This window comes from Alosa pseudoharengus, unplaced genomic scaffold, assembly GCF_046254945.1.
Source record: "Alosa pseudoharengus isolate Yale_2024_CS ecotype anadromous, Long Island Sound unplaced genomic scaffold, YU_APseudo_1.1 YU_APseudo_1.1_scf_23, whole genome shotgun sequence".
Classification (NCBI taxonomy): Eukaryota; Metazoa; Chordata; class Actinopteri; order Clupeiformes; family Clupeidae; genus Alosa; species Alosa pseudoharengus.
Window position 1 is genome coordinate 19,203,578 of NW_027468685.1, and position 26,002 is coordinate 19,229,579.

Below are 26,002 nucleotides of genomic sequence, written 5' to 3' on the forward strand. Positions count from 1 at the left end.
TTGTTTGTTTGTTTATGTCTGTGTTGTCCATCACCACGGTGTCTGACCCTCACCTCCATTTCACTGTGAAAGCAGAAGCTGCGGCTGAGAATGGGGATGCAGGTATGACATCTGGACCCTCCATCTCACCCCCAACCCCCCGCCCCCCACCCCCCCCCCACCCTTACCATAATTACAGCCATCATTCAGTCTTTGCTGGAAAAAAAAAATCCTTAATGGATGCTCCTTAGTACAAAAAAAACTAAAAAAATATGCAGTTTGAAGAAAGGCTTCTGAGTTCTGTGAGAGCATGCTGCTGTTAGATTTAGCCTTTCATGTGTTATTGTTGGTTCTCTGTGTTGTGTTCATGAAGTGGAAGATTTCTAAGAAGCTGGAGAGATTTCACCTTTGGGGAGAGTAGTTAGAACTTTGCTGACATGCCTGAGAGGATCTAGAATGTTCAGTGGTCAATGTCAACGAAACGGTTCGGGATTGTTCGGGATTAGAGGATCTATATGCTTCCAGTTACCTCTATCAGAAATAAATATCCCTCAAGCACGGAAGATCTTGAACATCACCAAAGGGTCAAAATCTCAATGAATATGTCCTTGTTTTTGCCTCAATAGTTAGGAATATTTAATGTAGTATAGCACATTTGCTCTGCCTGTTGATATCTAAAGAACTGAGCTTCTGTGTAGAGGAAATTGTGTGTGTCTTGTTTTTCCTTGTCCCGTACCAGCTGTGGTGTCTATCGGAACAGCTGATTGTTTTCAGTCAAGCAGTGGAATTGTCTTGCTATAGACTGTGGACTTTTCAGTAATGTGTCTTTATTGTCTGGGCTTGCGTGTAAAGCTGTGTTGCGTTCTGTGGTCGTCAAGGAATATTTTTTTGTCTGCTTCATTGTTTACACTGTCTTTGTCGCAGATAGTGGTGGAAATGTATTTTAGGCTATATGACTTTGCTTTAAACTGCTCATTTTAATGTAAATGTAATGTTTATTGATGTCATTGTAAGTCGCAAAAGTGTCATAAAGTGTTATAAAATGTAGCCTATAGTGGATGTTATCTGTCATTCGCTTAGCTATAATTAAGTGCTTTCATACTTTTCCTACAAAGAATTACATTGCATGGTTGGCATAATAATGCTAGGCAAATTTGTATAAACACAAACTGAGATATCGCTTTCTCAGAATGCTATGGCTCTCCTTGTTTCTAACCATTCTCATTTTTTTGCATTTTCCAGGCGGCTTGAAGGATCCACAGTCCAAGGTACAGTAGACAGTCTTTCTGTTTCACCGACTACATACTAGCCTTCAGCATAGCCAGTGGTCTCAGTTGGAGCTGTAATTGCTTCGATGGTCTAATTTGAATCATCAACACGTTTCAAAGTCCCTCGCAAGAAGACAGCCGTGAGGTTGGAGCATGAGTCACGTCTCTTATGTAAAAGCTTTAATGATATCACAGAAGAAAGCCGCACAGCCATGCCACATCCACTGCCCAGCAGGCGGAATTATTCTCTACGGAAGTAGCAGATATCTTAGGGGATGATGGAGTGGACAGACAAAAAGAAAGAGAGAGAGAGAGAGAGAGAGAGAGAGAGAGATTCAGAAAGAGAGAGATCTGTAAAGAGAATATAGTGATAGATGCCAGCCAGAGTCATGTAGACATGAAGAGAGAGAGGGAGAGAGAGAGAGACATGTAAGATAAGAGGAAAGAAAGAAAAGAGACTGAGATGGAGATAAAAAAAGAATGATTGGAAAAAGGTTGCGAGGTAAAAAGATTATAGGTTTGGAAGACAGAATTTGGAAAGGGAAATTCTGCGGTGTCTCTGGTTGGTCATATGGCCATGGCAATAATAAAAAGGTAACTGGAGTAGCTTTTGGAAGAACATCCTCAAAAGAACCTCCTGTAGGATTAATTTTATATGGAACAACTACAGTAGGTTTCCAGTGGTATGCATGCTATGGTACCATCTTCTCATGATGTGCAGGCTGCTCCTTTTTATGGTTACATAAAACTGTGGTATGTCCTGGGCTTGTCTTAATAGTAGGGAACAATATGAGAAACGCTATATTTACCAAAGCCAGCAGTCGCACTGAGAAACCTTATGCAACACAATCGCTATAATCGATCTTCTCCCTGCTGCTCCGTCTTGTGTCCTTCCACTGTCTCAAGGGGTTTGAGAGGAGAGGACCTCTCTTGTTTGGATTGTGAAAGAACAGTCTGGCCACAGTAAACTAGATGAATGGCATAGACTTCACAGGCCTTTAAGGCTTTACCAGTGATGTTCAGATTGTTCAGAAATTTTCCATACACGGTAGGATGAGACACCAATGGCTCTTCTTCAGAGGGAGCATATAGGATGAAATATGTACATAAAGCGTCCTAGCATAGGTCGGACTCTGGGACATTAGCAATGTTACACTGTACAGGACAAAAACATAGTTCACTGCAAATGCTAGCATTAATCATTTTGAAATTATTTTTCTTGACATTTACTGGAATGCAGATTGTGTAGGTTCAGCTAAGGAGACAGCCTGCCAAAGAGGCAAGTGGCCAAGGATAAATGTGGCTGGGTTTTGTTCTCTGAACTTAGACATAGTTCGTTATTAGACACCTCTATGCTACAAGGCTGCAAATTGTGTGAGAGAGGGGTTTCTTGTGCTGTAGCCCAGTTAAGGTGTGGGTGCGATATCACGGAAAACCAATTAGATGGAAGCAAGAGAACGTTTATGTAATGACTTTTTGACAGAGGTCAGCCGGTTGCTCTGTTGCTGTTTGTATGGTATGGAACAGGAGTAAGGGAAGGAGCACGTAAGTTTTGTCTTGCCCAGAACCTTCAGAAGTTTTCCTTTGAGCACAAGCTGTGGAGCCATTGTGTCTAAGACTGTCCAGTGTCTCGCTTGGTGATTTGTTTGGCACTAACCCTTGTCCCCCCCCCCTCCTCTCCCTACAGCGTGGCTTAGACACCCTGTCCATGAAGTCCTCGGACAGCGATGTAAGCGACGTGTCCGCTATGTCGAGCGCGTCTCGGCTTAGCAGCACGAGCTACATGTCTGTCCAGTCTGAGCGGGCACGGGGGAACCGCAGGATCAGGTGGGACCTCCTCTCCCCCCTCTTTCTCTCTCTCTCTCTTTCTCTCCCTCTCTCTCTGTCTGTTTACTTCACTCTCTCTCTCTCTCTCTCTCTCTCTCTCTCTATCTGCTTCAGCCTGTGTCTGCTATGGTCAAATCCTATATCCACTGTCACTTTCACATTCTCTCTCTCTCTCTCTCTCTCTCTCTCTCTCTCTCTTTCACTGAATCTCTCTGTCTGTTCTTTCTGCTGTCTCTCATTTCGTGAGTTCAGGTTTGGCTCAGTCTGTTTGGGAGCCAAACCTCAGAACTTCACATCTTTGTCCAATTGTGGATTTGACCATAGCCAGAAAGGCACCCTGTTGCTTCATGTCTTTCATTTATTTATTTTTACTTGATCTCTCAGTCTTTATTTATTCTATATTTTTTTCCCCTTTTTTGGGGAAATGGTTGACAACTCAAAGCTGAGGTGGAGCATCGTGCCTCCGCAGTTTTAACCACCACAAGCAGAGCTTGAGTTGGGGTCTTCTCTCTCTATGTCAACTGCTGTTATGTTTTCATTGTAGCAGCACGGCACCTGTTCCGACGCGAGCCCTCTTGTTCGCCCCTTTTTTGATTCTTTCCTCAGCTCTTATTATTTCCTCTGCTCACCTGGCACGTCGGTGTTAACGTGTGTGTGCGTGTGTTTGACTTCTCTGTGTGTGTGTGTGTGTGTGTGTGTGTGTTTGATGTGTGTGTAACTGCATGCCTTCTCTGGTCTTCTTCTTTTTCCTCTGTGTGTGTGTGTGTGTGTGTGTGTGTGCATGCCTCTCGTGGCTGCTGCTGCTGCCGCCGCCGCTGCTCGCGCCGACCGTTGTGTGTGTGTGTGTGCGCGCGCCGCCTGCGCCTCCAGCCGCGGGGACGCGCTCCAGGGGAGCCAAGGGGACGATCTGTCCCTCTCCGAGCTGGTGGAGGAGCTCACAGCAGGAGCGGCGGGGGGAGGAGGAGGAGGAGAAGGAGGAGCAGGAGGAGCAGGAGGAGGGGAGGGGGGAAGTGCGGGGGAGGAGGTGGTGGAAGAAGAGGAAGGGGCAGTGACTGAAGCCGAGAGGTAAAAACCCACCCAGTGACCCTCACACTAATGTCTAGCCTTATCCAGTCTAACTTCTATAACCTCTGTGGTGACGTAGACTTAAATAATTCATTTCAGTCCCTCGTAACTCCCTTTGAGGTTACTTTTTGGGATAGGCTCTGGTTTCCAATTCCAGAAAAGATTTGTCCAGGAATATATTTTCTCTGGCTTCCGAAATGGCATGTTCAAATACACCTTTACACACTTCTTCTGAGATGGGAGCAACAAGGGCAAGGACTTTTCTTCTCAGGAATTGGAACTCTTGTCCATATCCCATAATAATGCTTCTTAGTATAAACAGACAGGCCTGTAGTCAGCACCCTCTGGTCCTCTAGGCACTAGCTTGTTCCCGTGCATGAGCTGTAGATCTCCTCGCTGCGGAGTAGTTTGGCCGTGACCCTCTGTACCAGAGTTGATACTTTCTCAGCTCTGTTAGCATTAGGTCTCACGGTGGGGGAAAGAACCCGCAAAACACGCAATGGGATTCGCAAAAGCTTGATTTGTAAAAATATACAACAGCATTGAAGTTTACACAAGAGCCATTAAGCCTCACATTTTCATACATCTTATCAAGTGTTTTGATTACAGTGATTATGTGTGTCTCCTCATATGTGTGCCAAGTGCAGGGATACGGACTCTGCTTCCCCTCATTGGGTGTAGGAGGCTGAGTAAGCACCCTTTAATGGACACACGTGAATCATGTGAATCAATCCCATTCCGTGTTATTACGCTGAACGGGTACTGAGTCAGTTTTTGGCGCTTTCGGCGTGACGTAATGCGGCATGCAAAGTGCGCCGATCGCACCACACACACGGCTCGCTCATTCACAAATGCCACTAGTGCTCGAGAGTCACAATGTAAATGAGTTAGGATACATCCCCTTTCTCCTGGTCTAGCTGGAATTACATACTGTATGTAATTAAAATATGAATGTATATGTTTTTGCATGTTATTTGCTTGTGGTTGCTTTTGGGCGTGTGTGGAAAATAACTTTGAGACTGCATGTTCTGTGTGTGCTTTGGTGTGCAATAGAATTGTGTTTATATGAGGGTGTTTGAACTTTCTTGCTGTCTATCTATCTATCTATCTACTGTATCTATCTATCTATCTATCTATCTATTTATCTATCTATTTACGTATCTATCTATCTATCTATCTATCTATTTCTCTATTTCTCTGTCTATCTGTCTATCTGTGTGTGTCTCTCTCTGTGTCTCTACCTCTCTCTCCGCACTTTCTTCTGACTTTGCGTCAGCCGCCTCCTCCCCACATCCCTGATGTGTCTGTCTCTTACATAATATGACTGTCATACTGCTCGCCTCTAATCACACACACACACACCCTCCCCCTCCTTCCCAATTTTGTACATGTACTGGAAGGTCAGCTGTTAATCAACCTAGCCAATTAGACCAACAGCCACCCACCCACCCCCCCCCCCCCATCCCCCACACCACCCAACCCAACCCCAACCACCCCCTCAGTCTGCTCAGCCCCCTGCGCATCTGTTGCAGACACACACACACACACACACACACACACACGACTCTACGCATCGTGCTTCCAGTGATCAATCAGTCCCTTTCAGGTTCTCCTGAACCAAAGGCAGTGCAGCAACTGCATAGTTATGAAACTATAATTGATACAATTTTGTTCCATTTCAGTTTTCCTACATTTTGACATCAGTAAACTCGTATGCCATATGCCGTATGCTTTTAATTCAGTTCTATTGAAAGTACTTTATTTTCCATGAGGGACTTCATTTGTGCAGTGGACATTTTAAAACAGATAGAACAAATACAACACTTACAGAGTAAAGGTCAAGTAAAAGCCGATGGCCCCAAATGCATAGTGTGTCCATAGTTCCACATATGCTATTAGTACATATGGGTATTACTGGTCCAGAGACCCCTCCAGTATCTCTAGATAGTCATTAAACAGTTAAAACTGCCCCTGTCTATCTGGCTGTGTGCTCCCGCTAATGAGAGTTGACTTGCATAATTCCCAAACTACTGGGGTGAGCGTCCCGACAGATGTGGAGTCCAGACGCTGAAACCACATGTTTGCCATGAGATGATGCGATTCTCAGGCTGCAGGCAGGCTGGGCAGGCGAGAGTGGCCCGCATTCTAATATGGATCAGGTTGGACCGTTCAGATGCCAAAAATTCCCCGGCGCTTCGCTAAAGGGGACAGAGTAGATGCTCGGAGGCTCAGTTATTTAGTTTCCATTTGCTGGGGGAATGAGTCATTCACTTCAGATTTGAATGTCAAAAACAAAAGGTTGCACCAGCGGATGCACTTTGGCCTACATAAATTCCCAGAACTGTTGAATTCATGAGAATACTATCCCTTTTACCACATCTAGTTCTGGTCAAATCAGAAACGGCAAGAAGTGAAAGGTTTTGGTCGCCATTCCTCCTCCGCTTGCCGGCTTCCGCTCGGTTTCCACAGAAACGGCATATCTGGGCACTTGAGCTCTCGATTAAGTGGTAGGAGGAGAGGAGAAGAGGAGGTGGTGGTGGCGGCGGTGATTCAAAGAAACAATTAGCCATCCTCCTTGTCCTCCTCATCCTCTTCCATATCCCTCTGTACCAACCAGCTTGTGAGATGTGGCTCTTGGTGTCCATTAAGTCACTGTTCCTCTGCTCTTAATGGGCTCAAGTAGTCCCTTAGGAAATCTCCAGCCCATTAGTGTCCCATTCTGGTTGCACCAAGTGAATGAGACGTGAAGATTACGCTGAATTCATGGAAGTGTACTTTTAAAGTACAGATCATTAAAATGTGAAGCTCCTGTAAGGCAATGGTCCAATGTGAACCTAAAGTGGCATACTCTAGGTTCACGTTCCCTTGGCAACAGATGATTCTGCTCCATCATAGCTCCCTTGTTTGAAAGATGTTATCGGCAGAGGATTTTACGCCAGTAAAAATAGCGTTCAGAAGGTTTATCATTATATATTCATTTTATTATTTGAATATTATTGAAACACCTCTCAGACAAATCCTCACTAGTGGTTTCAAAAACAGATTTTAAAAAAGTAGCCTATTCAGTTCTCATTCAGTACAGCTGTTGCATCCAATCCACTCTTAGAGACATCGCTTCATTAAGCAACTGTGCTGGCACAGGTGCTCTGGAGGGGACAAAGTGAACTCCATTAAAAGCCTCCATGATGTTCACTCGTGTGGCAAGGGAACAAGTTGTTGTTATAACAGTGATTATGTAAACACTGTGATATCATGATGTGGTCCTCAAAGTTAGGAAGCAGTTATTTTTTGTTGTGGTTTGAAATGTATCTCCCAAATGAGGACACACTGTACAGGATGGAGGAACAGGCTGGAGATGGAGGGGCAGAGAGAGGAGAAGAGGAGGACTGATAGAGATGGCAGGGTAGAATACATAGTAAGAAAGAGGAAGAGGATGAGAGATGAAGAAAAGCAGAGAATGAAGAAAGGAGAGAGAGAGAGAAAGAAAGAGAGAGAGAGAGAGAGAGAGAGAAGGAGGTCTCAGAGGAAAACATCAGTTGTTCTGTGCCATGTCTCTCAGCTCTCCAGTCCAGACAACCCAAAACTCCACAGAGGTGGCGTCTGTTGGACTGATCCTATGGCCTACACACATATACTGTATGTACACTCACTCTCTAGCTCTCTCACGCACACACACACACACACACACAGTACACACATACACACTTATAGGCACACACACACACACGTGGGTGCGCGTGTCCCCAGCGTGTGTTTCTCATTTGACAAGAAAAACCCTGAATCCACAGGCCCCGGTTGTGCGTTCCTCGTCGAAGCCTCAGACAGTGCAGACAGTGGCTTGTCTGGATGCCTTTTCCATGAGCAGAACCGCATCCTTTCGCCTCACGTGCTGAGCTTGAGCAGTCCCCCCTAAGTGACGCACCCAAACTCCTGCCAGTGGCAGGATGGAAAGATCCCCTCTGATAGTATGGCGGGCGAGCATAAAAAGCCGCATGTCTGGAGAAGTGCATCGCGTGTAGGGAGGCTACGTTGGACGGCTTCCTACTCTACTGATACTTGAGGTCAGCCTAGAAAGCTGTTAATAACGTGTGGGAAGCCTAACTGTCATCCACCAGCAGGCTGGGACTCAAGTAGAACTGGCACAAATGTGAATGAAACTCAGTAATATATTAGATATGTGTATTATAGATACTAAATATACACATATATATTAGATATTATAGATAGGGCTTCAAAACCAGTTTGATATTTCGCCACCTTTAAAGGAGGTCTGAGCTGTCATCACGTTGATGGGAACTGTTTAGTATTGTGCAAAAAGATTGCAGGTTTGAAATAATACACTGTGGTATATCATTTACATGGGACATAGGAGTTGATGACAAAGAGAAATGCCACATTTTCCAAGCAGATAGGAGACACATAGACAGGATTTGATGTGTAACTGGAAACTGTAGTCTCAGAGGAGGGGGTTTCACAGGGCTGGCCATTTTCAGTGTGGAGCTGCTCTGTATAATGTGATCTGATTGGGGTCTGTAAGAGAGCTCAGTTGCATGTGCACTATACTTCCTGACTTACACGCTAAAAGAAGAACCAAATTGGATTCCAGGTCTTCGTGGATTTGTGCTGAAAAAAACATTATAATGGAGAAAACATCTTTGGTTTACTGCATGATTTTTTTTCAAGCACATAAGCATATTCATAAGTGCTTATGGAGGTAGAGAGATTGGATTATGGTTGTTGGATTCCATCCTGCCTAGCTAGCATTTTAGGACAGAGAGATATTTTTATTGGCACACCAACACAGGTTGAGTGTTTGCTGCAATAAATGTAATTATTTTTTTATATATGTAAACAAGTTAGTAAACCATTTTTGTTTAATAAGATTGATTTCTTTACAGAAATTGCAAATACATATGACAAGTATGTCAAGTTAGAATAAATCCAGACAAAAAAACATTTTCCTGCAATGGCTCACTGAATCCATTCACTGAGTGATTTCAATAATAAGGACCATATGGTGTTGTGAGTCTGCGTCGTGGCACTTCTCTCTTTCTCTCTTTCTCTCTCTGTATGTGTGTGTGTGTGTGTGTATTTGTCTGAGAGAACCAACAGAAAATAAGAGACCTCATCAATCAGAATTTAAAACATGCAAATACATTACCTGCACAATGCACACTTTTATCATACCTAAATGCACAACATCTGGTCTAGGTCTTTAAGAATGGGCTGAATGGGCCCTCCAAAAATTATGATCTTTACAGAATTCTACACTGTCATTAGATTCTCTCTCTCTCTCTCTCTCTCTCTCTCTCTCTTTCTCTCTCTCTGTACCATCATAATTTGTGCTTGTGGTTGCATGCATGTGACTCGTGTCTGTGCATTTTGTGGTGTGTATGCACACGTGCATGTGTATGGGTAGCTTTAGACGCTAAGAAAATGAGACGCAGATTTATTTTATTTTTCTTAACCACATAGCATCCTTCAATCCTCACTGAAGCTTCACAACTGCACACAACACAAGCCTGTGTGTGTATATGTGTGTGTGTACTGTCACAGGTCTTTCACTGGCGCATAGACCTCCAGTAGTTGCCACCTGCACAGTAGCATCTCCATACAGGCTAAATTAAATATAAAACCTAGTATGAGTCAGTGACCTCACTCTATTTGAGTGTGTTAGACATTGTTGACAGAAGGGCTTGGACCTGTCTCTCTAGCTTAAAGATACAGCCAAGATCAGAGAGTTCCCTGCCCAGAAGGGAAGCAATGACAGATCAGCTCTGTGCCACACACATGACCTTGTGTAGGTGTCTCATGTGCAAACAATACAAACATTTCTAGAATGAAGTCTAAAGCCAAAGGTGACACCTAGAATAGTACAGCAGTAATGATTCATGCCAGAAACTGACTAATGCTTGGTAATAGATGATGATAAGGCATATAGAAGCCAACACATGCGTTGTAAGTTCTTATTTCTTTATTCTGCCCTGGAACAGGAGAACCTAGTTTTTCTTAGTAAATATCTTAGAGGCAATGGTATTTTAATTCCTCCTTGTCTTTTACCCAGAAGTTTTCCTCCTTTCTTCTTTATATGTGTTTAACCAACCTGCATACTGAACTAGTGTTCCAGTAAACCCATATACTGTCCCTCTGTGTACCTGTGATTGTGTATCAGATATACCTGTATACAGACCTCATAGTCATGTATACCTTCCTCTCAGGTGTGCAGATGTATACATGTACACCTATAGCCTGTATATGCCTGTGTGTATATCATGTACACCTATAGCCTGTATATGCCTGTGTGTATATCTGTCCTCTTGACTCCCATAGCTGAGGCCTGTCCCTGTTGTCTCTCTTTCGCTATCCCTCCATCCGTTCCTCTCCTTTATTCCTCTCCCAACTCTTCCCTACTTTGTCTTCCTCTCCCCTCCGTCTCTCCCCTTCTCCCTTTCTTTCTTTCTTTCTTTCTTTCTTTCTTTCTTTTTTCTTCTCTTTCTGTCTTTGTTTCTTTGTTTTCTTCTTTCTGTCTTTCTTTCGTTCCTTTCTCTGTCTCTCTCATTCTCTCTCTCTGACCTGTCCATTTACCAACTGCCCGGCCGCTGCCACCGGTGCTGACAGTGAATTTACGTCCAAAATGAAAAACAGGCAAGTGGGCGCCGGCAGCAGCATGACCAAGAGCTCCAGCGTGGGCGGCGAGATGTGCTCGCTCGGCCGCAACGACGAGGACGAGGACGACAAGAAGCGCCGCTCCAGCTTCGGCGCCCGCATGGCCGCCATGGTGGGCCTGGGCAAGAAGAGTCAGAGCACGTCGCAGCTGGACCCCGAGGGTAAGACACACAGGGTTTCCTAATTCTACACCTAGTCAATTAGCGGACGCTTTTATCCAATGAAATGCCTCTGTTTAGAATATGCTTTCATCAGTGTGTGTACTCAGTGTGTGTTATTGCACAGTGTGTGAGTGGGTGTATGACCTATGACCTCATGGTGTGTTGTTGTGTGTCTTGCTCTACAAGTTGGGTTTTGGGGAAAAAAAACTCAGCTTGTCCGGTCCGGTTCCAGCACACTTCCAGTTAGTATTGCGTTAGTTGGGACTGCTCGTGCAAAGCGGCCGTAAAACACGCCAAAAGCACGACGAATGACGGGAATGTTTCTTAGTCCTGGCAAGAGTGTCAAGACGCGAGCGATGGCAGCTGAGAGAGAAAGTTGGTCAAGGTTCAAGACTCTCTTGCTCAAGGGTTGGAAGCCGGACGTGCCGCGTGAGACGCTCGATGTTAGTCAGCTGGACGGACGCGCAGCAGACTCCAAGCCACATTCCACACAGGGATAAAACACACACTCACCCACAGAGAGAGTGAGAGAGAGAGAGAGAGAGAAAGAGAGAGAGAGAGTTCTCAGGGATGAATGGCTTCTGAGCACTGAGCATCAGATAAGGTGACCAGACAAGCTAGCCTAACAAGCCCATGCTATGTCCAGCTCTGGGCGCATAAATCTGTCTGCTGATAAATCTACTGCTCCACTTCCAGCTCCAGCCTGAGTCACCCTCCTTCTGTCCGCTTGCCCAGAACTTCCCCCCACTCATTTATTTAAGTAGGACCTTTCTTTCTCTCTCTCTCCCTCCCTCCATCTCTCTCTATCTCTCTCTCTCTCTTTCTCCGTCACTCTCCCAGCGTTCTCAGATATTGTGAAGTGGGTCGCGGTAAATCACCGGCGGAGAGCCATGTGAGTTCCTCCGCAGGTGTCCGTGGCGTCCACGGCCGACGCTGCTGGAGAGTAAATATGTTTTAGCCTCCCCGCCCCTGCGTCTGCCCTCTGTGGAGGACCTCCATTCAGCTGCCACCAGACTCGGGGTTTAGGTTTGCCACCTAATACACACTGAAACACACACACACACACACACACACACACACACACACACACATACATTGACCACCGACACACACACTCATAAATAGCTGAAACGTCTGCACGTCTGCATGCAAGATGCTCAGTTTACAGTGTCTGCCAAAGTCACTTTGAGACAGTTGGTCAATTTAATTTCACCAATTAAGCTAATGAACTATCGCTTGGAAAGCAGCCATTTTGAAAAGTTCTGTAATATTGCTGAGTAGCTTGAATGCAAACCCCACTTTTTCTTTATCCAAATCCCTCAGTGCTAAAGTCCCGCACTGAGACCAAAGCGATCCACTTTTCCCATCCCAGGTCCACCTTGATGGGAAGGGAAGCGAGTATGAGAGGGGCCTGGTTTCTTAATGCGACACGTGCCTGTTGGGCTTAGAGTCTGCTAAGAGCCTATTTGCATTCTTCTCTTCATCTCAGTCTGTCGCCAGTGCATTCAAGTCATTACTCCCAGGCGCAGGTGGGGTCTGCTTTAATTAGAGATGAATAAACATGCCATCTCAGTCACTTGCGAAGGGTAATGGATGTTCTGCATGTGAAGGACAGTCGTCCATTTATCTGTTTTTTTCCAGATACAAAATGTTTCCCTTGGTTGTTGTTGACAGCAGTGTCAATGTCACTTGTATGCAGCGGTACTGTGAGTTTAGTTTATTATGAACATGTACAGGGGTGCCTGCCATTGACATGAGCACAATAAGCCACATTTGTTCAATGTGAGGGACATATTCCATTTTTCAAAGTGATGGGCCATGGCTGGTCATTTTAGACTGTTAATTGATACAAGCTGGGAATACAGTATGTTGTGCTCAATACATTCCTTCTAGTTCATTTTTAGCATTATTTTCCTTGTCCAGTTATATTCATAGTTTTCAGGACGATATTTTTCTGACAGATTCCAGCTGAGGTCATCCTACCTGACTACACTTTATACTGTCTGTTGAAGGTCATTATTATTTTTTGAACAATTATTGCTGAACGCATCTCCATAAATTGTTACATTCCAACTGGTCTGTATATTTGAATGCCCACTGCACTTCACAATCAAAGTTTTAAGAGCAAGTGAGTTGCGTTGAAGAGTGAGTGACCGCATTGACAATGTGGATTCATCTTTCTTTGTTCTCTCGACCCTGCCCTTCTCTGACCTGTCTGAGTGTTCTAGATTATTTGTCATTTCCCTTCCTTCTATCTCTTTCTCTATCTTTCTTTCTTTTATCTCTCTCTCTCTCCCTTTCTGGAAAGCTCTATTCTTAGTGTGTTTTTGAGGTCACTTATATAGGAGGTCAGCTAGTAGCGGTGGATGTTGGATCGTGAAGGTCTATCAGGGCTTCGGCAGGGTTCCTTTGGTGCTTTTGGTGCATGGGTGGCGTGCAGAGAGGTCATCCCAGGATGGACACTGCCAGGGCTCACTCTTTGTCCGGCTCAGATGGTTGAGGCCAGACCAGACGTGGCCTACTTTTTATACAGTACATTTATAATGCCACTCCATAGGAAGCAGATTGACCAAGACACCAGCGCCCCAAGTCTTGCCCCAGATCAAGACTTCAGTTGAGATGTGCGTGTCAAGTTTTAGATTACTTACGCTTTTTAATGTTTAATGCCAAGTCCTGTCAAGGATGTCTAACAGTGGCATCTGAATATTTTGTTAAGAGTGGTTCAAGAGTGAGTTGTTCATTTAAGTGTATGTCTGTTTTCAGATTGCAGGATGCAGGGCCTTTTATAGTTGATGTTGCTGTTGGAATTGTGTTTTGGAAATTACAACAACACAAGAGCTGCATTTGGGATTTTGCATGCAGAAGCTACAAATGATTAAATAATAGAATAAACTGTGAGTAGTCACTGACAATATGAAAATAGCATCCAGGACAAAACATATTAATCCAGTTTAAACCCAACTGGGTAGTGCTGTCATTGCATAATGGAAAAATAACCAAATTATGCTGATAGACAAGGCTTATTGAGTATAAAAATGGAATGTCTTTATTTCACACTGACTTCGTTCATGAAAATTCATGAAATTTTAAGTTGGTTCTATTTTCCTAAAGCTCCACTGAATTGCGGCAACTGAATGAGATACAGGCACAATATATTAAGTGGTTGTGCATAAAGATGTATCAGTCATCTACCATCTACCTGCAGATTTCTATTGATGTTCTATTGATTTCTATTGATTTCTTTTGACTATATTACTAGTATGATATGTTTGTTATTATGTTGTTTATCCCCTCACCAAAAAATTTTCATATATTATTATGAATTGTCTGTACTGGTAGATAAGTTCAGTCATCAGCTGTTGCCTGTATAGACCATAGAGAGAGAGACAGATTGCTTACTTTAAAACCTCTCAGCTCCTGCTCTGACCTCTCTAAGCACAGACACTGCCATTGAGTCTGTCCCTGTCTCTCTCTCTCTCTCTCTCTACCTCTCTCTGTCTTTCTCACTCTCTCTCTTTCTGCTTGGTCCGGCAGTAGTCTGGCAGTGCAGAGCTTTAATTAGCCAGCACCATGCTGATTTTTCCCCGATACGCCGTGCTCCGACTCTGCCCCGTCACGGTGGGAAGCCTGCGTCCTGCCCGGTCAAGCGCAGGCAGGGGTCAGACGACATGCCGCGGCAGCCATGTCCTCGGCCAGCGTCTAGCCGATCAAGATCTCAACATTTCCCCCCCGACCGCTGATCTCGGATCAGTAGTCTGCCGGTACCGGAGCAGGACGCCGGGCCGGCGCAGTGAGAGATTCCGTCGTGTGTGTAGAAAAACACCTCCGCTAACGGACACTCTGCATCGATTTTTTTTCACACGTCGAAGTGCGCTAATGACCTCCATCCAGCCTCGCTCCATGCAGTCATTATTGACAGACATGGCCATCCATGGTCTCATCTACGACTTGAACTTGACTCAATAAGTGCCAGATAATGAAGCAGTTATGATGTTGAAGGCCGGGTTCTAGGAAATGAGATTCTAGGTATTCGAGGAGCACACATTAAGCTTTTGTGGAGGACATTTGCTTATTCACTGCTCGTTCTTTATGCTCCTTAATCCCAGTCACAGAAGAGACTTGATTAATGAGAGCTACCAATATGAGCTACAAATATGTAGTTAGCCAGTAGTTAGCCAGTGTCATGTCCAGTTGATCATGACTGGAAGAATAATCTGTGATGTTGAGCCATTAGGTGGCTGGTGTCTTTCACTGGAGGTCAGTTATGAAGCCGCAGTATGCCGAGTATAGAGGATGAGCTGATTCACTAGGAAGACTGGAGGTCCTATAGCTTTTGTGGAAGTGGGAAGGTTACGCACACATATACCACACACACACACACACACACACACACACCCCTACTGGGTCGTTTTGGCCATTTTGCCCACTCCAGCATGTGGAGTCATTACATGTCAACTTCAGTTGTATTTCAGACATCCTGCAATTACAGGAGAGTGCTGGCCTGCTGTTACAGCACGGCAAACAGAGACCTCCAGAGTGCTGTTGTTAAGAGACTCCCTTTTCCTTGGAGATGGACCAAAAACTGCTACAATACTGAATGGCTGTAACCCTATTACCTCAACCTACACTATACATTACACTGTTGCACTGTTGGACTACTGTTGGACTGCTTTTTGCACCTTCACCATGACAATCACTCTCTTGAGCACCTTACCATGCACACAGGCCAGTCCCGGCCCTGTCACTGCAAGCGTCTCATGCTTGATCATCCTCAAGCACACTGTGGATTTTTTTAAATGTAATTTATATAGTATATTTAGCATTTAGTTTTGTTAGTTTTTCTTATCTTCTACGGTCTCTATTGTACAGTGAAGTTTTGTTATATGTATATACTTATACCTTTCTGCTGTAAGTGCATGTTGTGAGGGATGTCTGTAGGCTACTGAGACCTTGAATTTCCCCTTGGGGATCAATAAAGTATCTATCTATCTATCTATCTATCTATCTATCTATCTAAAAAAGATGAAGTGCTGAAATCAGTAGATTTATCCTGATATTTTGTCTTTTGTCAATACTACCACACACGAGTGTGCACACACGCACGCACACACACACAGACACACACACACACACACACACACACACACACATACACACATAGTACACACACACGTACACACAAACACACACACACACACACACACACACACACACACACACACAGAGACAGATAGACAGACACACACTCTGTTGTCAGGAAATACTCCCTTCATTCAGAAGGATAGCATTGCTGGTGATGAAATGGTCCTGTCAAGACATGCTGTACTGTATGTGCATATGTAGGATGAGTCATCTCAGACCTGGCGGATGGCAGGTGGAGGGGATAGTGAGTTGTATAAGAGCCCCCCAAGTCTCCAGCCATGTAAGAGTGGAGTAAAGAAGAGTGGTGCAGTATGGTGTAAAAGCGTCCGTCTCACAGATGCTGCGCCACAATTGTTAGCTGACCTACATATTGCTCATGGAGCACAGTCAGGATGTGATGCTCGCTCTCTCTCTCTTTTTCTTTCTCTCCCACTCTCTCTCTTTCTTTCTCTCTCTGCCTCTGTACCTCTGTTTTTCTTTCTCTCCCTATGTCTCTCTCTCTCTCTCTCTCTCTCTGTCTCTCTCTCTCTCTGACGGTCTCCAAATGCAGATTTTTCAGTCAAATTGCGGAGTTAATGTTCTATTCAGATGTGTGTGAGTAACCGGAGAGCCGGGCGAGAACTGGGCTAACGTTGGCGTGTGTGTTAGCACCTCATCTCTCACATCCGTCACACCGGCACTCATTTCCAAACGCCATAAAATGACCTCTGCAAACACTCCATAAATCCTATGCACTTCTCTACACCACCTTCTTAGAGTTCTACAGTTTCAGCCCTGTGGAAATTAATAGAAAGAAATACATTCATAAGTGAGTTGACATGACTTGAAGGGCTAGCTTTTGATCTTTGTGCAAGAATTACGTTTTTAATATAGACCAATATAGACTTATGTTAATAATTCAAATCTGTTTGGAACAGGTTCTGATGTTACAGTTGCAGTTGGAAATGATTCAGTCAGTTTAAAATAATTGTAATATTATTTTAACTGTGCAAACCTTAATATTATTAGAACTGGGACTGGTCTAACTTAAGTCATTCAGCAAATGTTGGTCAACTGCCAAGGAGTGATATGGACTTTGGAAAAGGAGTTTACCACATAGGATATGGATGCAATTAGTCTTTACATACTGCACTGGCAATATTCAGAGTGCAATGCCAGATCATTCCAAAGACTACACATTTACAGATGTATATCCACATACAAGTATTGAAGTCAGAATGATGCTATATGACACTTTAAAGTTTCAGAAGAAAAGGCCACTGTCAAGAACATTGTTACATTGTGTGAGCAGTGCTGTTCATTTGCATAGTGTTGTCGTGAGTCTAAAAACGATGCTCCTTAGTTGATAGCCTCATTTTTAGACGCATACCTTTTAAAAACCTCTTTAGAAGCCGTGTTGTGAACCTGTGCTCATTTTCTCACTGAAGGCATGTATTTGAGGTCCTGTTTTGTGTGTTGTCGCTGCCTTGGTTGACTCAGGGATAAGTCAGAGCTGGCAAACAGCAGGTTGTGTAGGTGCAGCTGTCTCAGTGGGGGTCTGGCACGGAGCTCAGTAACAAGGGAACAGCGAACGGGGAACGGGTCGGAGCGTAGAGGACAGCACAAAGACTCGACGCAGCTCTGCAGTGTGTCTGCCTCACTAATGAGCTGTGTGTGTGTGTGTGTGTGTGTGTGTGTGTGTGTGTGTGTGTGTGTGTGTGCGCGCGCAGAGTAAATGATCTAAAGATTTTCTACCTGCTGTGAATCACAAAAAAATGAACACATCATACAAATACACACTCATGTACTGTATATTCACACCGAAAAAAGCTAAAAATAACCCTGGCCATTGTTAGGAGAGGAGCAATCTGTAGGTGGGCGTTCGGGGGTACGTCAGCATGCTCTACTGCTACCTGCTTAAGATTATTTATATGTGAGCTCAGCTCGTAGCATGAATGGGTCTGCCTAAAATAGGGGATCGTCTCATCTCCAGAGCCCAGCACTGGGACTTGGAACCGCTTTAAACAGGCTCAATCTTGATTATATTTAACTTGAAGGATCCGTGCTTAGCTGTGTGTCTGTGCGTGTGTGTTTGTGTTTGTGTGTGTGTGTGTGTGTGTGTGTGTGTGTGTGTGTCTGTGCGTGTGTGTGTCTGTGTGTGCACGTGTGTTTGTGTGTGTTTGTGTGTGCGATTGTGTGTGTGCGCGTGTGTGTGTGTGTGTTTGTCCTGCCGAATGACGACTTGTGCACTGGAGAGGCCCACTCACACGGCTCGCAGTGTATTTTTTGAATGCCAGTGTTTATTTGAATTGTCCTGCAGGGCTTAAGTGGCCGGCGGAGTGTTTACCTTAGCCCCTCTGGCCTAATGCATTCCTGCCACAGGTAAATGACTCTTGTGTGGTGGTGATTGACACGCGTGTTTGTCACTTGTAGAGCGGCTAATTCTTCCTCTTAGCTGATGTTTACACTAGTCCTTTCCTCCGGTGTCATCTCCGAGTCAGACGATTGGTCATCTTTCTCCCTCTCTCTCTCTCTTTTTCTTTCTCTCTCTCTCCCTCTCTCTAATCTAACATCACTCTGCCTAATCCCATTGGTATCGCCTGTTATCAGTCAAACAGTAATGTTTGGATCAGGCACTGATGTGTCACTGAGTTGTATGCACTAACATGTATCTAAACCTGGTTAATGGTACATGTAAATGTCTTCACAACTAGGAGTTGATAGCTTGACTGGTACATGTGATGTCTTAGTCTCTCTTCTCCCTGATGCTGAATGAGCCGCTGTGGACCTGAGTTGAAGACAGTATCAGACATGTTAGACTCTGTCTAGGTTTCTATCTATCTGTCTGTCTAGTCTGTCTGTCTTTTCTTGTTCTGTCTAGTCTAACACATCTTTTCCTCTAAGTGCTCTTCATTCTTTCTTTCTTTCTTTCTTCTGTTGTTGTTGTTGTCATGCTGTTCAGCTTCTCTCTCTCTCTCTACCTTCCTTCTGTCATCATGGTGACAGTGTTGTTGAAAGAGGGCAAAGCTATAAAATGTCAACAAAGCATTACATATGTCGGCTCCCTAATTGTGAAAACACACTCACGTTTTCCCGTTATCTGGGTCAGTCAGGTGTTACCCTGATGATGTGGTAGGGGGTGGATCTGCTAGATGGGTGGAAAAGCAACAACAAGACATTTTGTTTACTGAAAATAGTTGTTTTTTTGCTGGAGCAATTCTTTAAACAATTCCACTTTCTGTTAAATCTATGTTTTATGTTATGTTATGCTGAATTTATTCCATATTCTGAATTCATGCCTGTTTGTATTTCAGTAAACTAGGCTGGAAAAACATTAAGAGTAAAAAGGTTATTGTTAGCTAGTTTGTCGTGTTAAACAATACAATTTTTCTGAGAAACAACAAAAACTCCTATGAACTCTTTTCTTCCTATGAGGGTAGAATAGAATACTCACTCAGGGCCGAAATGAATGGAGATTGCTCTCTTCAGACGTTGTTACATCATTGAGTGCTCCGATCTTAAGACCTTAGCGTGCACGTACAACGGAACAATGCTGTTGGGAAAAAGAGCCCTTCAGTACCCAATAGCCTCCTAATGTAGCGCACAGTTTACAAGGACTTTTTTTCTGTTATCATACAGCTTCACAACCCACTACTGAATCTTTTCAATTACTGTCTCTGTGTTGAATAACCTTTTATATTCTTGAACTGGGGAAGACAGTAGTGATTGAGTAAACACACGAACATAAACACACACACACAGACGCACACACACACTTTCATAAACTTATGTAGTGGTATATTGGGGGGGGGGGGGGGTCTGAAGATGGAGTTCAGTGCACCATAGCTGTGTAAACTCAAACAAAAGGGAAGAGGGGCCTATGCTATGTAGTACATTAGGGCATGTTTACACCTTAGAACATAAACTAAAGCGTTCCTGACTCTGCCATAGAGGGGCATCAGTTGGCTGTGGGACTGCTCTGTTTAAGAAAGACCCCCCACTTCATTGTGTGCTGCTTCCCACAACCACCCTCGTACCTCCCTCCACCCCCCCCCCCCCCCCCCCCCCCCCCCCACTCTGAAGAGAAAACCAGCCATTAGCTCATTCAGTGCTGAACCTTTTTGGTGCTGCTGTCAGACTCTGAGAGCCAGGCCATTTGTCAGTGCGAGCGGCTGTGGTCTGCAGTGCGTTACCGGTGAGTTGGTGGTTTACATTATCAACATTTCAGAGCCAGTTAAAATATCGCCGGCACGCAACACACAGAGGATATAAATCATCCTGCGGAGACAGTGTTGTATTATAAAGCAAGAATGATAAGGTGAGTTTCTCGTGCCTGGGACTCTGGATGTTCAAGGTGAATGGGTGGCGGTTCGTATGTGAAATATGGCGGCGTTCTAAACATAGAGGGGAAAGTCAAACAGTTTGGCTTGGGCGAGCTGGGAGTTAGGGGTTAGTGTTTATTTTTTTTTTTTTAAGACAGCTCCGCACCCTTGTCCTCCAGGGAATGACCTCTTACCCACCTTAGTTTTGTTCTTTATCTCTGTGACTGTGTCTGTGTCAAACACATCCTTCCCAAAGGCCTGTGGAAGGAGGCTGCGGAGTGTCAACAGTCTAATGCCATATCAGAGTCAAGACGGATGTCCGACTGTAAACTAAGCTGCTGGATCTTCTTCAATGGACACACAGAAGTTGTGCTGACTTTGCAGATTTTCCATTTATTGCAAAATCAAAGCGAAAACCTTTGTGTGCACTAAATGCGATAGCCATGATTGATAGTAATTGGTTTTCTATTATCCTGTCCATAGCCCACTCATACAGCACATGTGTTGTCTGTAGTAGGCTACCGATTACTTTTCATTGTGTGAGTCAAACCTGAAGCTTTTTCTCTGAAAGTGCTTACACGTGCCGCCATTTGGCGTGTGGATCCGACTGCTGTCTGGACAATAAAGCATCACAAGCCAATGACGTAGATTCTCAATTGGCAAAGGCTGGTGTTCGTTATTGATTAGCCATGTCACCGCTGACCAGCATTTCCTGTGCCCGAGATGCATGCATCAAGCCCCAAATTACCCCGGTGAGTGAATGTGTGCAGGAAGTCATTTCATGAGAGCTCAACACGTGAACAAACGCACACACACACTCACTCTATGAAAACAATGTGTGACAGTCACTTGGCCACGCTTTCTTATTATCATTATCATCGTTATGATGGCTGAGAAAAGTCATTCTCCATCTCATTTTCTCTTTGGAAAAAGAAGGAAGTGAGTGTTTGGCCCATAATGCATCTGTTGTTGAGACACTTTTGGCTTTCCCGGAGATGAGCAGCGATTTGCAGTAGAAAGGCACTTGACGTCCTCCTCTCCGTGTGGTGATTTACTCCATATCCACTCATAAGGTAGCACTTCATTGGAAATCCTAAACAATGCTGCTTTTGGTAGACAGATGATAAACAAAAAATGTTAAAGGATTTGTCTGTGAATTTGAAAAGCTGGTTCAGATGAGGCAAAGCTGTAGCGTCCACAATGTGCATCAGAGTCCTCCGAAGATCAAGAAAATCACACATGCTCTCTCTCTCTCTCAGTCTCACTCTCTCTCCCTCTCTCAGAGTCACTCTATTTTTCACACACACACACCCACACACACACAAACACATACGCATGCATTTTTTTATGCTTGACACTTGACACGCTACTTTTAGTCGTCCTCCCAGTCTTGTATATCAGGGCAGCGAGTACTAATCACACACACACACGCACTCTCTCTCTCTCTCTCTCTCTCTCTCTCTCTCCCCCTATTCTCCATCATCAACCTGTATTTCTAAAGACCTTTCTTATCAGATGAAGGCTCTGATATGGCATGAAAGCATTCATGTGGGGGTAACCATGATGACAAAGCATTTTTGAAGTACTCAGACTCTGATATTCATCTGTTTTTTGTTTTTTTTTATCACGGCACACTGGATTTTCCCCTTAATGGAGTCAAGCTACACAACAAAACGATTCAGACGAGAGCAGGAACCCCATGAGCCAGTTGGCTTGTCCTCTGTCCAAGTGTTATGGTTCACCCCTGGCCTTACTCCGTCTGGCCCTTCCCCCCAGTCCCTCGGCCTCCGGGCAGTCAGAGGCTAATGTCAGTGGTCACTGTGCACTGTTAGGCGCCTGTGACATTTGGAGAAGGTTTTAGCATGATCTCTGTGTCTTAGCAAAGGGAGCTGACTGGTTTTAGATGGGATGTGAGAGTGCTCATTGGTAGCTCTGTCTCTCTCTTTCCCTGCTTTCCTGAATGCCTGTCAGTGAAGGAGCTTGGAGCATGACCAGTCAATGGTTGTCATGAAACTGGCGGTGTTAAAGGTCATTTCCTGATTAAGCGGTTGCACATTCACTCCAATCGGCTGTTCACCTGCATGTATTAGCTTAATTTATTCCACTGCTTGGTTGAATTTCCCGTTGTCATGCGTTCTTTAGAACGTGCATTAACATATGTTATTACACGGGTGCTTCTAATTCACGTCTTTCATATCACTCAGCAAGTAGTCACTTCTTGCATTGGAACTTCATTCAAAAGTGAAAGCAGACGGTTGTGTTCTAAAGAATGTTTGATTCAAGTTCAGTGTGTGTTGTGAACTATTTGTTTCTCAGAAAAAGACAAAACGATAAAATGGTAACAAATAAATGTAGTCATATCATGTGGAGTTTATTTAAGTAGCCATGTAATAAGAGGGATAATATAACACCAGTCATTATCGGAAAATAAGTCCCTTCACAGGGTGTCCGCGGGGTTGTAAAAAGTATTAAAAGGTAGTAAATGTAATTAGCCAAATTTAAGGCCATTTAAAAGTATTAAAAAGTAATAAACGTCATCTGATGAGGTATTACATTTTCGAACCACTATGAGGTTTTCCATTTGTGTTAAGTGCAGGCCTATCTCCTAAAATTTGCGTGAATTTATTTATATTATATTCATTATATGTGCGAGTAGGACCTGAGCGATATGTCAGTGTGAAAACTTTTAGCGCCCCCTCAAACTGGATATACGGCTGGCTTGCTGCCAAACTTGTTGCCAAAAGTTCGCTACTATTGACGAAGTCATGGGAAAATGTAATTTTTCGGACATTTGGTTAGAGGACTCAGAGAGATTCAGAGACTGGCTTAGGCTAATTGGCAACAGCCAAGAGGCTTATTGCCACGTCTGTAAAAAGACAATAAATGTCACCTGAATGGGAGTGAATGCCGTCAGGTCACATATGGAGTCTACTAGCCAGCAAACAAGAATGTGCGGACGTAGTCAGAGGTGGAAGAGTCGACTGCCTGGCTCAGTGGCTCATCGGCCACGTAGGGCTACTGTCTCTCCACATAAATATGCGTAATTGAGGCTTAATTAAAGCTATCAGTATATCTACTACCAGTTGTCATTATTGTCATCCAAAAAAGTAATCATTTGCTCCATCGCGTTTTCAATGACACAGGCAGAGCAGCAGACATAGCCTAAACTAGGCCTACATACAGTATCACAATAACCCCTTTTCAAATTAAAAGTCCCCATGAAGGCAGAAGGAAATGAAAGGGGAAAAAACAAGAATATAACATGTAAACAGATGTACATGTTATAAGGGGTTATTGGCAATGAGCTAACCCTGCCTTGACCACAGAATAGAGGTTAAACATAGGCCTGACAGTGTTGCTTTGTTTAAGATAAGGTTTAGGCTATAAGATTTAACATTTTCTACCCTCAGTAAATGTCATGTTAAGGTTAGTTTAACAGGTGTGACCTTTGCATTATTCAAAGCTTGCTCAGGAGCCATATGCCTACTCCCTTGATGTAGTATGTGACGAGATCAAAGTCCCAATAGACTTGCTTAAATTAGTTGAATATAACAACCTGTGTAGGTTTTTATAGGCTGTATTGTAATATGCTATCAATATATTATCATATTATATAATTGAAGTCAATTTATCAATTAGTTTCCACAAAATTCCCCAGAAGTAATTATTTAAGGGGTTATTTTTCAAAATTTCCGTCACATTTCCCACATTCTCCAGCAGCCCAATCAATAATTAGTATTTTTGTAAAATGTGACCACCTATTTTTGAATATGATACCTTGACTGGCAAAGTATATGAGACAGCAAGGGTGTGTGTGTGTGTGTGTACTGCGTATGGTCGTGGGCCTATTTGGAAGAAAGTCCAGTAAACCTTTTCTGATTTTCATTTGTCATTTTGTCTTGATTGAGATAGAATGATAGTGAAAGAAAGAGTGTAGTGCTGGTGAAAGTGTGTGTGCTCTTCCTACACATACAGTAACAATGAAATAACTTTTTATCTTGGGTTAGGATTAAATAACAAATAATTGTCTATAGGCCAGTGTTTTTATTGAAGCAAAAAAGGAACAAAGTATCCAGTAACTGTAATAATAGATACTTGATTTGAATTGTAAGCATTGCTACACTTTCTTACTCAGAAAGTTAAGTAACAAAATGACAGTAATCCGTTACTTTATAATTAGTTACCCCCAACACTGAATTTCGAAAGGTTGCCGCTAGTTCCAGCTCGAAGTCGTGTTGGTATTAAAAAATATTGTGAAGGTATTAAAAAAGGTATTAAAAGGTATTAAATTCAACTTAAGAATTTCTGTATATACCCTGCTTCAGGACGAAGCAAGACCCCTCCACTGGCGCGTCGGGGTCCTGTTATTTTCCGATAGGGACTGGCGTTATATACATTATCCCTTACTTTTTTGAACATCTATGAAGTAAATCCATTTTTTTGCCCGTATCACACTTTTACATTAATTCGCCAAACTCGTTGTGAATTTTAAATGAACGTTGCACGTTGCATCCAAGCTGTAAAATACAGATTTTTAGAACATAACAACATTTAGCATATGACGGTGGTGGCTTTTAGCTAGTTGGATGGCAGTAGGCTAAGTAAAATAGCGATGTTTCAAAGATAAGGTTTATCAGAATCCTGCGCGTCGGGGCCGTTTTACAACCTTAACCGTGCATTAATTTCTGTTAATCGAACGCCGTGTCGTCCATTATCCCTTACATAGTTTTGTGTGTACATATTTAGCTGTATATGTCATATGTGTATATGTGTTCATCTACGTATCTGTGGATTTCCTCTGTGTGTGCGCTTTTGTGCATGTTTATGTATACCTACAGTTTGTGTGTGTGTGTGTGTGTGTGTGTGTGTGTGTGTGAGTGTGTATGTATGTCAGTCTGTCTTTACATGTCTGCTGTGTATATGAGTGTGCGTGAAAGACTATATGTCCTCTGTGTGTATGCATGTGTGTGTTCAGTAGGAAAAACAGAAGCAGTATTATCTCTAGGTAGAGCTCCTTCAGGAGACCCATTCAGCTTGCCTCTCTGCAGCACTCTCTCTGATTGGCTACAGCTTCTGTGCGCACACACACACACACACATGCGCACGCACACAAGCGCTGTCTCCCCCCGCCCCTCTGTGCGGAGTGTATCTTTGAGAGATGCAGCGGAGCAGCTCAGTGTAGACAGAGACCCAGACAGAGGGAGAAAGAGAAAAAGAGACAGAGAGAGAAAGAGTGAAGGAGCAAGACTGTGTGAGAGAGAGGAAAGAGAGAGAGAGAGTCGTAAACTAGCCGACTGCCCTCCTTCATCAGTCCTCCAGAGCTGAATTCCTCCCATCGTTTAGTGAGACGTGGTAGACTGACTGACTCCCCCCAAAAAGGGTCCAGTCATTCCAGCGCTGCTGACCGGAGGTCCGTGCTTCGTCGTCCATCTTCGCGCCGTCCGTCTGCGTCCTCTTGCGTCTCTCCATTTCTGCCACTGCTGCCAGCATACTCTTTCCTGTACAGCTCGCCAAAAAAAAAAAAGAAAAAAAAGGCGGTTAGTTTCTTAAAGGTTCTATAGCGTCGGGCATTGTAAAAGTGGGCACGCCATGG

The 26,002-nt window shown here is 43.9% G+C and overlaps 1 protein-coding gene across 6 annotated transcripts in view; it reads left to right on the forward strand.

Moving 5' to 3' along the window:
- Positions 1 to 26,002, forward strand: part of rims2b (regulating synaptic membrane exocytosis 2b) — an 85,517-nt gene that overhangs the window by 53,958 nt on the left and 5,557 nt on the right. For all 6 annotated transcript variants that reach the window (XM_076301912.1, XM_076301913.1, XM_076301911.1 and 3 more), the window contains one exon: positions 12,490 to 12,500. In XM_076301912.1, the coding sequence (XP_076158027.1) occupies positions 12,490 to 12,500 (11 nt within the window). The remainder of the gene's footprint in view (positions 1 to 12,489; positions 12,501 to 26,002) is intronic.